The 18475-nt window shown below is 32.6% G+C and overlaps 2 protein-coding genes across 5 annotated transcripts; both read left to right on the forward strand.

Annotated features, from left to right (window-relative positions):
* The first annotated feature begins 1331 nt into the window (after nucleotides 1-1331).
* Nucleotides 1332-6376, forward strand: LOC126682094 (pentatricopeptide repeat-containing protein At5g18950). Of its 4 annotated transcripts, XM_050377646.2 has the most exons (5): nucleotides 1332-3163; nucleotides 3784-3879; nucleotides 4799-4891; nucleotides 5034-5167; nucleotides 5877-6376. In XM_050377646.2, the coding sequence occupies exons 1-2, from the start codon at nucleotides 1649-1651 to the stop codon at nucleotides 3799-3801; spliced, it is 1533 nt and encodes a 510-aa protein (XP_050233603.1). In that variant the 5' UTR covers nucleotides 1332-1648; the 3' UTR covers nucleotides 3802-3879; nucleotides 4799-4891; nucleotides 5034-5167; nucleotides 5877-6376. The 4 variants fall into 4 exon arrangements, with proteins under 4 accessions (XP_050233603.1, XP_050233604.1, XP_055961752.1 ...); XM_050377647.2 differs by having other exon boundaries at nucleotides 3784-4891; XM_056105777.1 differs by having other exon boundaries at nucleotides 1333-3879.
* A 10048-nt stretch (nucleotides 6377-16424) lies between these two features.
* Nucleotides 16425-17585, forward strand: LOC126681919 (uncharacterized). The gene has a single exon (XM_050377475.1). It carries the CDS (start codon nucleotides 16425-16427, stop codon nucleotides 17583-17585), a length of 1161 nt encoding a protein of 386 aa, XP_050233432.1.
* The last annotated feature ends 890 nt before the right edge of the window (nucleotides 17586-18475 follow it).

The following is an 18475-nucleotide window of genomic DNA, read 5'->3' on the forward strand; positions in this document are numbered from 1 at the left end:
ATTGCTAGTTTAATTTTTAGTATACGATGTGGTGTAATATTAGTGTAAATATTTATCTAATAATAAAATTTCAATATATTTTGATGTGAATACTATTGGTATACTGTTGGTATAATTTTGGTATATTATTAATTTAATTTTTAATATACGATTTGATATAATTTGATAAATTTTTATTTGATATTAATAAAATTCCAGAATGCATAATGTTGGTATAACGTTGGCATAATGTTGATATAATGTTAGTTTATTAATATACTGACATTATACCAACAATATCCACCGTATATTTATAATTATTTTTTATTTTTTGGTATTTTTAATTATTTTTATGATTATTTTTAAATCAACTAGAATTTTTTGTAAATGAAAAAAAAATCAATATATAGTTTTATAATTATTTTCATTTTTTTGGTAAATGATGTAATTTCCTCTAAATTGTTTATCGAACAAAGGATCACTTTACCTCCTGAACTTGGCACAAAGTATCAAAACGTCCAAATTAGCAAAATAAGATCACTTTTACCTTGAACTTGTCAAATTTGGTACAAAAAACCACCCACTCTCACCTAAGAAAGTGAAGCACACACTCTGGTTTTGGAGGTGGTTTTTTTTTCAAGGTGGTTTTTAATAGTGAAATGTTTAAATTGATCCTAATTTTTGTAACATTATATAAATTAGTCCCTAATAATTAAAAAAATAATTTAATTTTAAAACCTTACATATCAAAATTATATTAACTAATATAAAATACCTTTTTGTACTTTATACAAAATAATTTTAATTTTTTTTATTATAATCAGCAGCTGCCGGAAATCGTTTCCGGCAGCTGCCGAGTTCGTCTCACAGAGACGAACAACAACTCTTGAACCCAGATCTGGGTTCGTTGATGTATTGAAAGACGAACTGAGTTCGTCTTTCCTGAGAGACGAACTCAGTTCGTCTGAGATGGGTGGTGGGTAGTGTTTCGGGCGGTTGTTGTTGGGTTTGACCGATGGTTAATGGATTTTAGATGGTGGTTGGTAAAGGTAGAGGAAGAGGGATAGCAGCAGTGGTGGTGTAAAAAAAGACCCGCTGAATTTATCGTTTTTAAAATTTAAATTAATCATTTAATTAAATTAGATTAATTAGGGGTAAATATTTAATTAGATTAAATTAATTAGGATTAATTAGAGTACAATTAGAATCTCACTTTCTAATTAGGATGCCCCAGCAGTATAAGGGTGTTTTTGAAACAATTTTGCGAAATTCAATATAAAAGTGATATAGTTTTCTAATTTAGACGTTTTTGATATTTTGTGCGAAGTTCGGGGTGAAGTGATCGTTTGTTCATTGTTTATCTTTCGGCCGAAAACCAACCTAGATACAGTAGAATTTGTTACTTTTAAATAAATACAATCAGTTCAGAGTTCAGACAAAACTAATTCGATTTCTTTGCAATATTTAGTATTGGTATAGCAATTGAAGCTGAGTAGAGCTGGAAATTGGTTAATTACTGTAAGTTCCAAGATTTATTCGCATTCATTTCACTGGAAATTGGTTAATTACTGTAAGTTCCAAGAATTTGTAAGGTCCATTTCTAGTTTCTAATGGTCTGCTTCCCTATTTTATTACCTGTATCTTCGAATTATTAGGGTTTTTTTTGTTAATGGCTAGAACACCATCACCTATTTCAAGATTTATTCGCCAAAACCCTAGCAGGCAAAACTCTAGTACCCAGATCAGAAAAATTGCTCTCCAATCTAAAGATGTTGGCTTTAATGGAAAATCAATTAACCCAAATCAGAATCAAGAATTGGGTCGGAGTGTAAATCAGCAGTTTACTGATATAACTAAAGAAATTGCTCAAATCATTAGAAAAAAGTCCAAGTGGGAGCGAACTTTATCGTCGGATTTTCCTTCGATCAATTTCACTGATCCCCAGTTCTTCTTTGAGGTTTTGAAGCACCAGAACAATGCATTTCTTTCATTAAAATTCTTTCAATGGCTGCACCTGCATTCTAATTTTGTGCCTGACCAAGTGTCTTGTGGTCTTCTTTTTGATTCACTTTTGGAGGCTAAGGCTTGCAGTGCAGCAAAATATTTTCTTGAAATTTCAGGGTTTGATCCTGATGTGAGTTTGTTAGAGCGTTATATTTGTTGTCTTTGCGAGGGTGGATTGATTCAGGATGCATTTGAATTGTTTAAGAAGTTTAAAGGTACTGAAGTGTGCCCGTCAATAGCGACATGGAATTCAGCTTTATTGGGATGTCTCAGTGTTGGACGGACTGATCTTTTTTGGAGATTATATGATGATATGATAGAATTCGGGGTTGTGGCAGATATTGAAACTGTGGAATATCTTGTTCGAGCATTTTGTAGCGATGGTCAAGTTTTGAAGGGTTATGAACTTCTTAGAGAGGTTTTGGAAAAGGGGTTGGTCCCGAGAAATATTGCTTTTAATGCTTTGATATCCGGTTTCTGTAAGCAGGAAAACTATGGCAGAGTATCTGAGCTTCTTCACATGATGGTCGCTAAAAATTGTGCTCCTGATATTTATACATATCAGGAAGTCATCAGTGGACTTTGCAAGAACAGAATGTCGCTCGAGGCTTTTAGGATTTTCAATGATCTTAATGACAGAGGTTATGCCCCAGATAGAGTAATGTACACAACAATGATTCATGGTCTTTGTGAGATAGGATGGCTTGATGAAGCCAGGAGGCTTTGGTTTGACATGACAAACAAGGGTATTTTACCGAATGAATACACTTATAATGCGCTGATTAATGGGATTTGTAAGAACGGAGAGTTTGAAGAGGCTATGAAAGTGTACAAAGAGATGCGTGACAAAGGCTATGGGGAAAGCACGGCGAGTTACAACATGATGATTTCAAATCTATGCTTGGTTGAAAAGGTAAATGAGGCTTTTGATTTGTCTGAAACAATGCAACGGAAGGGAATTTCTCGAGATGTAATCACGTATAATGCTCTAATTAGAGGCTTTTGTAAAGAAGGGAGAATCGACGAGAGTAAAGGCCTATTTAACGAGCTACTAGCACATGGTTTACAGCCATCGACTTTATCCTATATTCCTCTTATTCAGAATCTATGTGAAGTGGGAGACATGAAAGAAGCAAAACGGATGTGGAATGATATGCAAAACAGAGGTTTGAAGCCGAAGGTATGCGATTATGATCATTTTATTACTGCATTATGCAAACATGATTGTCTAATGGAGGCTATGGGATGGCTAATTGATATGCTGAAGAATAAACTCATACCGCAGAAGATGACTCTCGAGAGATTGATTCAGCACCTTTCACAAGATGAAAAGCTAGATGATTGTGTCCTTGTTTTTGATTACATGTTAAAGATTGGTTATTCTGTTGAAACAGAAATTTGCAGCTCCTTGATTAGTAAACTTTGCAAAGGAAATAAGCTTCCTTCCGAAGCATGCCTAGATAGGATCCTAGAAAGAAATTAAACCGCCCATTACTATTAATCTTGTAACTTTTATAAAGACCTGTAATTTTTTTTTTCAAAAAAATGCAAGTAAATGTAATGTGTCAAAATAGGCTAAAAATAATAAAGTGGGGTAAAGGATAGGGGTTTTTTGAGAAGTGCCCACAAAATAGCAAAGTAATCTCAAAAATACTGGTTGACCAATTAGTGTTGAATTTTACGGTTTGACCAATATCACTTGCAGAAACTTTCTGTTTTCAAGAAATACGGTTTTTTTAACAATCACAGTTTCTTTACTTCTGCTATTCCCGGCTTCATTCGGCTTGTTTCAATTGTTAGATAGGCCGGCGACGGTGAATCTGACTTCACAGCATCCTCACAATGGATGACTTTGTACAGCTTCTTGTTTTCATTCACTGTTGCACTCCTCTTCAGGTTCTCTCTTTCAACGTCTATTATTTTTATGTTCTTTTGATTTACAATATGTTGGCAATGATGTGTGGCCGTATTTCTCAGTCTATTGTTGTCGTTTTTGGCTGTTATTGGTGATTATAGTCATAATGATTCTTCTTCACTTACTTATAGTTTTGATTGATGCTTGTTTTGAATTTATTTATAATGCTACTGCTAAACTAAGTAAATTTTTTACCAATTTTGTTTGAGATTGAATAAAATTGCAAAATCTAAGTTTTAGCTGAAGTTTAATTTGTAACCTATGATGCACGGAAACCTTATTTAGGGTAAGTTTTCCCGTTTCGGAAACTCTCAGAAACTCTTTGGAAACGTTTCGGGGCCGTTTCTGTAAATACTAACAGTTGGAAACTCGTTTCCTATATAAAAAAAAAAAATCTTAAATAAACCCTAAAAAAGTTACCTATAAATAAAGGGATCTAATTAATACACATAATTATTATGAAATTTATTGATAATGTTATTTTTTTTTTAGAAATGTTATATTTATTATATATTCAAATAATTTATTTTATTATTTTTTATAATAGTTTATTCATATGAAAATAAATATATATATATATATAATTTTTCAACTTTTAATATTTATAAATATACCCCTATATTTTTACTATTTACACGTTTCCCCCAAATTTCCGTTTCCTGTATTTTGAAAAAATATGTTTTGCCGTTTCCGTTTCCGTGCATCATAGTTTGTAACTGATTCATAGTAACAGTCGGCTGAAATTTTGTTTGTTTTCTTGATTTATGATATTCGAGAAGCTAGATTTTGAAAATGCAAGGTTTGATTGCTGATTCAAAGATAGATTTTAGGGTTTCAGTTTCTTATTTGCTGTAGAATCAGTTACTAGTTATGTTAGTCTTAACTCTAAGGTTTGTCTAGATTCAATTAGGAATACCCGATGGCCCGCACTGAAGGAAGAAAGGAACCTTAAGGTTGTCAATCCCTAGACGTCATAACTCGTAAGGATTACATGTAAGTTTATGCAATTTCTGTGAATTTAGTATTGATCTTCTATTTCAAAGCATTAAGTTACAATTTCTGTGAATGTAGTATTGATCTTCTATTTCAAACCAATTTTACATGTAAGTTGTGGTTACTGTACTTGTAATTGCAGAGTCTGCAGATAACTGTATAAAAACAATAATTACCTTTGTTCCTTACGGCTGGCCTGATGCTCCAGAAATACAGAGGTCTGCTGGTCTCTATGAAGACATGATAAGGTGTTACGTCGCAGATGTTATGAGTGAGGTATGTATGTTTAGACCCTCTTGTATTTGTGAATAGATATATCGGCTTCAGCATGCCTGCCGGCTATCTCATATAAATTAAGAGCTAATTATATTTTCCCTCTCCTGAGATCCGAAGTTAAATTTTATTTGTGATAAATGGAACTGTTTATTTCTTAGCTTGTAATGAAGCATCACCCTAATTATTGGATTCAGCATTATGGATGTGCCTGTTAATAGACTATGGTCCCAGAATGCTGGTCAGCGTGAGTCTACTGGTTTTCTTTTACAACGAGAGAAAATATTAAATTAGGAGAACAAACTATAACTCACTTTTAACCGCGTGATTACATGCTATAACTCACTTTTATTGGCCAACTTATTGCTGTAGCAGTTTTGAGTTTATGGTCTTGCGAGTACGTAAAAATTTGTAACATGTATGTCTGAGTTTTTAACAAAACATGAATAGTTCAGCTCGGAGATTCTGATGTTACGGATGTATATTATTTTGGAGATGGTTGGAAATGTAGGGCTGCGCAAATATCACACAATTTTGTTAGTTTGCTGCTATGGATGGTTGCGCAGAACAGGAACTTTTGGATCTTTTATCTGTTTGATTCAAGCATGTTAGATGTGTAGTATTCTGTAAATGATGAATTTTCACATTCACATTCAGAGTTGGAGCAAGCTATTTATTTTATCTGCGTTACTTTTTCATTTGTTCCTCTTAGGCTACCTTCAAAGCGCGACAGGCTTTCGAAAATTCAGCTACACTAAGCTGAAAAAAGCGATTCGAGGTTTCATAGAAGAGATTGGAAGAGGAGCAGGAGGAATTGTATGCAAAGGCATATTATCTGATAATTGAGTTGCAGCCGTAAAGAGACTTAGTAGAGCAAGGAGAAGCGGAATTCCGAGCAGAAGTTAGTGTCATTGGCAAGCTTAATCATATGAACTTAATCGAAATGTTGCTTCCTAAGGAAACTATTTTAGTTGATCTTTTTATAGCTATGTTGCTTCCTAAAGGAAACTCAAATAGGAATAGATTAGTATCTAATATCTAATATCATGCATGGATCATTAGTAGTCTTATAGAGTAAGAAGACTGAATTTTGAGAGTTTCGGAAATCTCTGTTCAAATTTCATGTTTTAGAAATAATTTTCTTATTATAATGTAAGAGTTCAAAAAAAAAAAACTTTTTCATTATAATAAAAACTACTCTACATTTCAGTATATGTTGGAATATTTATGTTTTAATTTATAGTTTTGTTATTTTTAAATTATTAAGTTATAGTAGTAAATTATTTTACTTAGTATACCATTAATTTACTATCAATATGAAATTACTTCTATTATCCTATTTTATTTTACTTTTTCAAAAATAGCTCTTCAAAAATTACATTTCCAAGCAATGTTTGTTTTTTTAACTTTCTGTTCTCAAAATTATGTTTATTCAAAGAGTCATACATATGCTTTTATTTGGTTAGTAGGATAGTTATCCACCCATTATATATCTTTTATTCATTTCATTTTAATTTTGTCAAATCAATAATACAAATTTTGTGTTTCTCGTCTGTGTGCTGACTTTTTTTACTCCAAATGTTATTATTTTGAATAATCAATAATTTCATTTATTATGTTCTTTTTTTTTTACTCCTTCCGGTCCTTAATATTTATACATTTGGCCATTTCACATAAATTAAAAACTAATAAATATGTCTTAATTTGTATATTTTTACTAAATTGTCCATATTAACTACCACTAGTTTTATACTCCCTCCGTCCCGTTTAAGAAGGGACAAATGAGTTTTGCACAAATATTAATAAAATAAGACAATATTTTATTTTGTCATGTCTACCCCTATTAATTAATATGGTTTTTTCTAATAATAGAATATATGTATTGTAAATTGAATTGCATTTAATGCATATTGAAATAACTAAAGGGATAAAAGTGGAAGTTCAATATAAATTGGCACAGAAAACACGATATGGCCTTCTTAGATGGGACAAATAAAAATGGGATATGTCCCTTCTTAAACGGGACGGAGGGAGTATTTAACTAGTTCTTTTAACCTTATTAAGTTACTTATTATTAGAAATAAATTTAGAAAAATAGCAATTAATGATTTTTTTGAAATTTTAATGTGAAGAATATTATGGATCAAAAGAAATTTTCGAATGCAATAAAAATTTTGGGCCGGAGAAAGTATATTTTTATGCTTTTGTTTGTTAGTAATTTTTTTTTAATTTGACTTTATTTATTGAATTTTTGTATTTTATCTTTATATTATAATTTCAGTTTTTAATTTTTTTTATTATTATAATAAATATTAAAATATTTTCATTCTTCATAAGTATAAATTAAACAAATTATTACATGATTAATGTGAGTAATCAAATCTTACCATTATCCACATGTCTTTTATAATAAATATACTTAATAGTTTTTTGTTTAATTTCTTTTTAACTTGAAAACTTCTTATCCAATTTTAAACATTTATTTTTAATAATTAAACATATACTTTAAAAAAAAAATTAAACACTTGTTTTCTATAGTCAAATCTAATCATTTGCAGCATTTTTTTTAATTTAGACTATTATCTTTTATATTTATATTTAACTTGTATTTTTTTTTTATTTCAATCTTTTAAAGTTGATTTCACCATAATTTTTTTTATTTGTATAGTTTGAAGTTTCTCTGTTACATTATCGATTTCTGATTCAATATTTGGTTGTTCACTAGTTGCTCTTTGATTGCTATTTAGTTGTTGATCCAAATTTTACAATGACTTTATGCATTCATCTTTAATGTTTTTTACATCTTATATTATTTTAATTTTAATTTATGTAGTTTATTTGCACTCTTTTTTCTATCAAATATGCGAACATGGAAAAATAGTTATAATTTTTTAATTTTTAGATTAATAATAAATTATAATATTTTCTTCTTCATGTTTATGAAATTTTCACATTTAAACTTTTTACAATACGTATTGTTTAGATATGTTTATTTATCAAATATATGCCTAAAATTTACTGTATTATCACAATTTTAAACAGAAAGAGATTATAAGTGTGCAAATAAAAAAAATATTTTATGTAATTTCAAAATTCTTTATAGTTATATTAACATGATAAAATTGTATTATTTTTATTTTTAAAGGTGGGTAATTGTTTTTCAATCAATATTTGATTTTCTTACTCCCTAATTACTTTGTTGCTCTTGGTTGTTTTACAGTTGTTCGCAGGTTGTTTTACAGTTGCTCGCCGATTTCTTTGCAGTTGTTTACTGACTGCTAGAATATTTTCAGCCAACTTATAAATTTTGGTAGATGGTATACATAAAAAGTACTTTATGCAATTTAAATATATTTTTTCAGTTGGATATATATAAATAGAGTTATATTTTCTTTACATTTTAAAGGTGTAAAAAAATTTATATTTGGTATTTGACATATTTACTCTTTGATTTTTTTTATAATGATGTTTGGTTGCTTGTTAATTGGTAGTTTTTCAATTGTTCATACATTTCCTATTGAATTGTCGAATTTTTGTAAATGTTATGTGTAAACACCAATATTTAAATTTTTTGAGCTGATACAAACAATCTTTCTGGTTTAAAAGTAATAATTTAAATATAATAAATAGTTGGCTTTTATGTTATTTTAAATTTATAAAAATAAATTAAAAAAGATGAAAAAATTAAAATAATTATACATAAATTGTTATATAACTTAAATTTTCAAGTATTCTTTGATTTAAAAATGGCTTTGTATATTTTTTATAAGCCAACAGCATTAGAGAATCTACATATGTAAATATTATGAAGATAAAAATAATGAGAAAATAATAAAATTATCAAAAATTGAGCTCTAATTACACTAATTGGCATTTAACTCATTTATTTTACTTCATACCAAAAAACATTAAAATTTTACATTCATACCATCTCAATAAGAACAAGACACGTGATCCCTCTTTTTCTTTCTCGAGTAGTCCTCTTTTCTCTCCTATGTGTCCCTTCTTTTTCTCTCATGTGGTCGTCTTCCTCTCTTTTTCTCTCTTTCTTATCATGTGGTCCTCCTTTTTTCTCTCTTTCTTATCTCGTGGTCCCCTTTTCTCTCTCATGTGTTTCTCTTCCTCTTTTGCCACGTGGTCCCCTTTTCTCATACACACACATACACCATATGCCCAAATAATTTATTTATATAACATAAATTTTAAAAATAATATTATTTTTAATTTTAAAAACATAAATTTATTAAATTTATTAAATTTTAAAAAATACATAAATACCCAAATAATATAATTTTTATAAATTATTTATCGATATATTATCAATACATATCGAATACGGGTCTGATATAATTTTTATGTCATGTATAATTATATATTAGAGATATTTCTATTATGTATCAGATATGTATCAAATATGTATTGAAGGTGTATCCATTAATTATTACGAGATCTGAATAACATTAAAAATATCCGAGATAATTATTAACTATAAATTATATATTAAATATGTATCAGAGATGTATCAAATATGTATAAAAACATATGCAATATTACTTAAAAACAAGACGTAAAAAAAACAAGGAAAAAAGATTTTGACGATCGAATATGTATCATATATGTTGGGAGATGTATCATATATGTTGAGAGATATATTAAATATGTATCGTAGATGTATTAAATATGTATCGCAGGTGTACCGCAGATGTATCGCATACGTATCAAATATGTATCGCAGATGTATTCATTTTTTAATTACGAGATCTGAATTATATTTGAAAAAACAAGGTAAAATATTTCAGATTCTTAAATATAAATTAAATAAATAAAATTTCAAAATATAAAAATATTCGATCTGCTTCTTTATCAATTTTTAGACTCAATCCCTTGTGGGTATACTAAAAATATATCTGAAATGTATCATACATGTATCCGCTCTATAATATCTACGTTTAATTTCATACAGCTGCTTTAAACAATTTTTTCAATTACTGAACTATTAAAAATGCCACAAATATTTATTTTTATTAAGTTGTTTAACTATTAATTAAATAAAAACTGATTAATTAATTCGTAGAATGGTTGATTAGAGTTAAATGTAAATCTACTTTTTAATAGTAATTCATCTAACTACTTAAAAGTTAAGAAAAAAAGACTAAATTTTAAAATATAATTTGTTAAGTAGTGAGTGAGCATTTGTCATTTTCTCATCTCATTCTCTTCATAAAGGACACATGGGAGAGAAAAGGGAGAACAAATGACAAGAGAGAAAAAGACAGGAGGGGGACCACATGAAAAAAAAAAGGAGGATATATGGGAGAGAAAAGGGGACACATGTAGGCTATTGATAGGGTTAACATAAAAAGACATGTGTTTATTTTTGGACATGTATAAGCTTGAGGAAGATGACAGTAAATAAAAACGAAATGGGTTTTGTGTAATTAATTGAAATAATAATGATTACAAAGAAAGAACTCTAGTTTAGATGGCAATTAGTGAAAAGCAATTGTGATTTATGACTTTTCTTATTATTTTCTCAAAAATAATTACAAAGAATTCTTATAGTTTTTGTTGGGGAAACTTTGAAAATGTAAAAAGAAGTGTAAGTCTTTAGTGGGACAATGGACAAACAAGAAAAGAGCAAATCAGCAAATTTAAACATAAAAGAGACGTATAAATGCAAATCATTTATTTGAAGCATATAAATATCAAATGGACCACTTATTCAAATATTTTCGTAAAAAATCCTATTATAAATATGTATGAAATTAGTTTCAATCTGTTTAGTTTTAGTTTTTACTAAAAAAAACAAGTCTACTGTTAGTAGTTTGATTTATTTACTATTAGTTTAGAATCGTTTTACTTAAATAAATTCATGAACAAAGGATCACTTTAGCCCATGAACTTGGCACAAAGTATCAAAAACGTCCAAATTAGCAAAACATGATCACTTTTACCCCGAACATGTTAAATTTGGTACAAAAAGCCCCCTCCCCACTCTCATCTCAGAGAGTGAGATACACTCTCCGGTTTTAATGGTCGTTTTGGTTTCCAGGGTGATATTTTAATGATAAAAAGTTTAAAATGGTCCTAATATTTATTTCACAATTGAAATTAATACCTAATAATTTAAAAAAAAATACAATTTAATTTTTTAATTTTAAAACTTTATATAACAAATTAACCCCAAATTTTATATATATGACAATTTAACTCCTAAATTAATTTGTTTACAAAAAATATTAAAACTATTAAACTTTTAACAAAAAAAAATTAATTTTTTTGTTTTTTTAAAAATCCTAAACAGACCCATGGATCTATTCATCAAAAAGTTTGATTAACAACTTTTGTTCATCAAAAAGTTTGATGAACAACTTTTGCTCATCAAACTGATGAACAAAAATGTTCATCCTTTGATGAACAAATTGTTCATCATTCTCAAGCGAGGAGGAAACCTCCTCGCCTGAGAAACAGTTCCGCCCCAGGCGAACCCAGACAGAAACGGGTTCGCCTGAGGCGAACCTAGATGCGTCTACATCTGAAGCGAACGCAGATGCGTTTGCGAACGCATCTGCGAACCCAGACAGAAACGGACGAACCTAGATGCGTCTGCATCTGGATTCGCTTCAGGCAAACCCAGATGGGTCTGCATCTGGATTCGCTTCAGGCGAACCCAGATGGGTCTGGGTTCGTCTCAGATGCGTTTGCATCTGGGTTCGTCTCAGGCGAACCCAGACAGAGACGGGTTTGCCTGAGGCGAACCTAGACGCCTTTGGGTTCGTCTTAGGGGAACCCAGACGCCTCTGGGTTTGCCTGAGACGAACCCAGATCCGGCGAGGAGGAGCCTCCTCGCCGGAAATCAGAAAACAACTTTTTTTTTGAAAAAGTTCGAAAAAAACCCCTGAATTAATTAAGAGTGATTTTTTGTTAATTGGGGTTTTTTGAGCCAGTTTTGACAAGTTCGGGTTAAAAGTGATCCGGTTTTGCCAATTTGGACGTTTTTGATACTTTGTGCCAAGTTCAGGGGGTAAAATGATCCTTTGTTCAATAATTCATTATTAGTTTGATTTTTGAATTATAAAGTTAAGTAAATTATTGCTTAGTTTACTATCGGTTTACTATCAATATTGTAAAACATGTACAAAATGAGTTTAAATATATTTATTTTTTAAAAATTAATTTATTTACTTTTATTTTGATAAAGAAACAAATTTAATATTAGTTTACTAAAAAAACAAAGTTACTATCGGTTTACTTAAAAAATAAATGTTTTATTAGTTTAATTTTTGAATTATAAAGTTAAATAAATTATTTCTTAGTTTACTATTAGTATTATAAAACAGGTACGGAATTAGTTTCAATTTATATACTCTTAGTTTAATGAAAAAACAAATTTACTTTTAGTATACTAAAAAAACAAGTTTACTATTAGTATAATATCAATTTCAAAAAAGAAAACAAGTTCATTGTTATAATTATACAGTTGAATTAAATTATTTTTCTTAATTTACTATATATCAGTATTTTTTTATGTGTGAAATTAGTTTTAATTAGTTTACTTTTAATTTACTATCGGTTTACTTTCATTTTCTTAAAGATAAGTTTATTTAGTTTACTTTCACTTTCAGTTTAATAAAAAATAAATTTATTATTAGTTTACCATCAGTTTACTAAAACATATCTCAACCAATTACGACCAATATTAACATAAAGCTATTAATATCTTATATTTGTCAAGATAACCACAAAACTTAAAGACTTTCCAACTTTATTAAAAAAAATTCAAATTCACATACAAATATTGGTGGATTATTAGGTCAATAACGCACTAGAATTTTAAAAATTATTTTCTATAATCCAGAATAAGATCCATGCAATTCGATAGATATACATAGTTGTATAAATAAAACTTGCCGAATGTTAAATTCACAGCAGATTTGATGGAAGGAAGAGAGGTGGTTCAATCCAGTGACACTTTGCGTCGAACTTTTGATATTTTGCACATCGAACGTCTTTTAAAACAACTTGTTCTCTACGAGTATCCACACGAACAAACTTTTTCAAAACGATCACAAAGCACAAAAAACATACTGGAATTGAATAATAAACGTTCTAAACACTTAAGAACATCCTAATATATGTTTTCAATTAGATATGATGATAATTATGTTAAGAACATTAAAGAACACAGAGCATGACAATCATGACAATTTCATCTATAAACATACGTTTTAGGCGTTTGAATTAAACAGTGTCAACATATAATGATAAAAACACATATAAACTGGCTATATACATGTTTCTAATATGAATTTCATGGAAATCATGTTTAGAATTTAAAGGCATGGCAATCATGGCAAAGACAGTTTATATCAAGAACACAACTTTAGGTAATTTCACAACAAAACAACCTAACATGGGTTCTTACATATCAAATTAGTTGTTCTAAATTATATGTGATAAAAAGTGATAAAATAATAATTTTTGTCCTCAGAAGTACTGTTCTGATTCTTTGACTCATTTTTTGGTGATTCGGACGTGGAATCAAGCTTCAAATCGATGTGCAATAATGATTTCTTAAATGATTGAAGCGTTTTGGCTTTGTTTGATCAGATGGTGTGTGTGTTTGGTTTGGCCAACAGGGGAATTTTTTGGGTTTGTGTGCTTTTCTGGGTGATGAATTTTGTTGACCGGTTTGACCCTTAGCTAGGCTGTCCTAGAGTCCTATGTGTAGTGACTCGGGTTGACCTAGGGCTTACTAGGTGTTGAGTGATAACTCCATAAGTCTTATCAGGATTAGGAATAAGTCTTTACTATTATCATTAGGATTTTTTAATTTCAAATTCGTAATACTACTTGATTGCTAAGTAGATGCTAAAGTTTTGGTGCTCAAAAATATCAAAAATGGCTCCTAGGGCTTTAAGAGTTTGATTATGGTCAATTTTAATCCGCCAAACTTGAAATTAGCCCATAAATTTTTAAGATATTGCAATTAGTCCAATTTCTTACGCTTAAATCACAATTTCTTTGGATTTTTATAGGCTATTTGCAGCTAATTACATTTCAATTCTTCAAGTTTGTAATTGTGCACAGATCTGACCAGCTTGAATCCCAATGAGCGCACCACAAGCTCATTATCCGGATAAATTTTTCTGAAAATCATCATTGGACCTTAGTCCCCTGTCACTTTTCACCTGTCTGGAAAATAGGTGTCTACAATTAGGTCTATTCACACAAAAATATCAAACGTTTTTTATTTGCGTCAGTTATAGACAAACCTTTTCATGGCACAATTTGGTGAGTTGAAAAGGTTTGACTATAACTGACACAAATTGCAAATGTTTGGTATTTTTAGGTGAGTATGTCATTTTAAAGTCCAATAACTAATTAATTAAATTCTTTATAATTTTTTTTTATATATATAATTGAAAATAATTAATATTTTATATTTAACACTAATTAAAATTAATTTAATTTTTTTTACTAAATCTAATAAATTTATTTGATAATATATTTGATAAATATATATTTAATTTAAAATTAATTAAAAATTAATTAAAAACTGTCATATTCAACCGAAATTTATATATTTAAAATTTCAGCTGCCAGTGCTTCGACATTGCCGCCGCCTCAACAACTTGAGTTTGTCGTCCTTCGAGGAAGGCGAACCTAGACCTGGCTCGCCTTTTTTGAGGAAGACAAACTCAGGCTGTTCGTCGGAGGACGAACAATTGGGTCTAAGGCGGCGGCAGTGTCATAGGACTGGTAGCTGAAACTTTGAAAATATAAATTTCGAGATGGATATGACGGTTTTTGATTACTTTTTAATAAAATTAACTTAATTATATATCTATTTGTTTGCACCGGCCCAGAAGATCCATTATAAGGCTGGTGACATTTCGGCCCATGGTCAGAGAAGATGAATTGAATGGGCTCATCATGGATTTTAAGCCCAACAAGAGCTATATTTAATTTTAGCTTTTTTCTATTGGTTTAGGGAGATTGAATCTCATTAGAATTAGGACTTTTTATTAGGGTTTTGTCTTTATAAATAGCTAGGAGCTTTGTATTATTTTTTATCAACACATCATTAATCAAAAACCAAAGCTCAGGCTTTTTATCCCAATTTCGGGATTGAATCTTAGTTTAGGAGTAGAATTGATATTAATCTCGCTTGGATCTCAGGATTCCCAGATTAATACTGTTAGTTTAATTGAACGACGGTAACGTCATTCGCAATTTGGACAACGTCACTTGAATTCGGGTTACGTCACTTGAATTAGGGTTACGTCATTCAGATCCTGTTTACCTCATCTAGAATCACCCTGGTCAAAGCATCAGTACCTAAAGTTACCCATTAATAAATTCAAAGGTTTGACCAAGGTGAAAATCTCGCGAACATCTTTTGGCGACTCCACTGGGGACAGTTTATGGTCAGCACAAAACCGGAGTTTTTTCAGACGATTACAGGGAAACTCGGTATCAAAGCCGAGCGAAACTTCAAAGGAAATTCGGAGAAACAGAGCAACCAGATCCAGAGATCATCACCATCATGGCGAAAGGAGATAAGCAGCCGCAGACCAAAGGAGTTCAGAATACGACACCTGAAGTGATTTCTGCTAGCAACAAAGCCATGGAAGGCGATGACGTGGAAAAAGATTTCGACGAATTTTTCCGAGAAATACCACCTACTCGACCGTCGCTATCTAGGGCTGATTTTACCATTATGAGAGACGAAATAGCTCAGGAAAATCGGCAAATGTTTGACGGAGCGATGCAACAGATGTCCAATTCCTTCAAGGGGATGTTGGCCGACCAAGCGGTCGTTCAGCAATCAATCGTGAAAAACTTGAGCAACTTGACGAGCTCAATGGACAATCTGGGAAAGATCTTTTCGGGACAATCAGTGACCGATCAGAGTTACCGTAGGGCCGATTATACCTCGACATCGCAAAGAAATGGCGGTCTTGGTAGTACGGCCGATGCGGGACATTCACCGAGTAAAACAGGTTTCACTTATGGATCAGTGCGGTTGTTAACGCGCCCAGAAGGAGACACGGGGGTCAAGGGCGATCTATCCTCATCAGGAGTCGGGCGATATCAAGGGTGCGATCCATCCGGTACCGGAACAGCACGACACCAGGGCAATGATTCGTCTGGTGTAGAAGCCGGAAGGTACCAAGGCAACGACTAGTTGCCGGGACAACAATGCCCGAACCAGCAGTCGCCGCAGGATAACCTCTACGGAAGTAACAATGCCCCCATGGGAGAAAACAACTTATATAATCGGGGGCAGTTGCTAGATGAACTAGAGAAATTAGGGGTCGACGTCAGGCCGATGCCTAGACCTTCATATATGAAGCCGTACCCAGATAGGATTGATAAACTATACCCATTCCCTAGGGGTTACAAAGTTCCCGAATTTAGTTTATTCTCAGGAGAAGAGAAAAGTCAGTCAACAGTGGAACACATCGCAAGATTTTCTGCTCAATGTGGAGAAGCAGGGGCTCACGACTTTTGGAAACTGCGTTTGTTTGCCAGTTTCCTCACCAAGGTGGCGTTCACATGGTACTCCCATTTATCGCCTAACTCGGTCGATACGTGGAAAGACCCGGAGATAAAATTCCACGAGAAATTTTACAGGGCGCCACCCGACGTTACCTTGGCTGATCTTGCAAGAATTTCGCAGCTACCTAGTGAATCCGTCGAGAAATATATTGACCGCTTCCGGAATTTGAGGACAAGGTGCATGACGCACATATCCGAAGGGGATTGCGTGCTGATGGTTGTGAAAGGGATGAACTTCGCCATGCGAGAACATTTCGAAGGCCACCGATTTCGGGATTTGTTTGAACTCACCAACAGAGTCACAGGTTATGAACGATTACTCCAAGAGAAGGAACAGAGGCGAGGATCCTCGAAAGGTACCTATTACCGCGATCAGTTGGATGTTGCCGTTGTTACCGATAGCGAGGACGATTCATCTGACGATGAGATATGTATGGCCGAGTTTCTTGGGAAGAAACCAACGGAGTGCGCAGCGTTGAGGAAGCCGGGATACGTGAAGAAGAATAAGATGGCGGTCATCCAAAAAGAATATTCATTCGACTTGACAAAGGCCGATGATATATTTGACGCCTTGCTAAAAGACGGGAAAATCTCTCTATCCGAAGGTCATGTTGTATTGTCAAGCGAGGAACTGATTGGCAAAGATTACTGCAAATTCCACAACTCGTGGAGACACAGCACCAATAATTGCGTAGTGTTCAGGAACGTAGTCCAAAAGGCGATAAATGAAGGAAAATTGTTGTTCCCCGCCAAAAGGGAGGCCGATGCGAAATGCGTTTCGATCAACGTGATTCGGCCCAATTTGGACCAAGTGTTGGGTATTGGGAAAGTATTGGAGAAATGGAATGCTAAGTAACCTCGGCAAAGAGTAGTAGTGAATAACGTAGTTAGGCAATACCGAATGACCAAACCAATTGTCTCAGAGCCGATTTGCCAACATTGCCAGCACTGCCAGAGCCGCCCTGGAACCGAATACGTACAGAAATTGGCCAGAACGAATCCCAAAACCATTAAACTGAGGTCGCCCACAAAGGAGTGGCAGCAGCACATGCCATCTGGACAGAAGGGGAGATCGGTTTTCAAAAGGGTGTTCAGGCCGACGGAGGAGACCCCTCGTATGACCAAGACACAGAAGAGGCGGATCCAGAGAATGCGACAGGAGTCGCGATTGGTCGCAGCAGAGCCCAAATCGGCACCAGGGTGCCGAGTGCCGGTAAAAAACCGTTTATCCACCACTGTATCTTCTTCCGGAACTAAGAGACCGATTCAAGAAAGATTGGGGGCAGCCAAAGACGATCCAAAAACGACCCAAGGCAAGCATAATCGGTCGGAAGCTGAGTCTTTCGAGACACCGAAACGAAAACTTAGGAAATTTTGGGTGGAGAAGAAACGCAATCACGACAATGAGCTACCTTCTCATACATCGGCAACGGATGAGAAATCGCCAAACGGCAATAGGCGATCTTACAAGGATGTAGTCCTGAGCCACGCAGATGGCCAGTTGAAGGCTTGGGTACCTGTGAAGAAAGAGTTAGTTGTTGTACACCAAGGTGGGCAGCTCAAAGCATGGATTTCGAAAAGCGATAACCGAAAAGAGGTCCAAGTAGTTACTCTTCCGGATTCTTTTAGGAATAAAGCAGGACAGAAGTCAATTTTGGATGGAGATGTTATAATCCCGGACGAGAATAGTGCCGATGCTTCGGCAGTTGTTTCTTTAAGCAAACCGCCGACAAGAATGACAAGGCA

This window comes from Mercurialis annua, linkage group LG5 (genome assembly GCF_937616625.2).
Source record: "Mercurialis annua linkage group LG5, ddMerAnnu1.2, whole genome shotgun sequence".
Classification (NCBI taxonomy): Eukaryota; Viridiplantae; Streptophyta; class Magnoliopsida; order Malpighiales; family Euphorbiaceae; genus Mercurialis; species Mercurialis annua.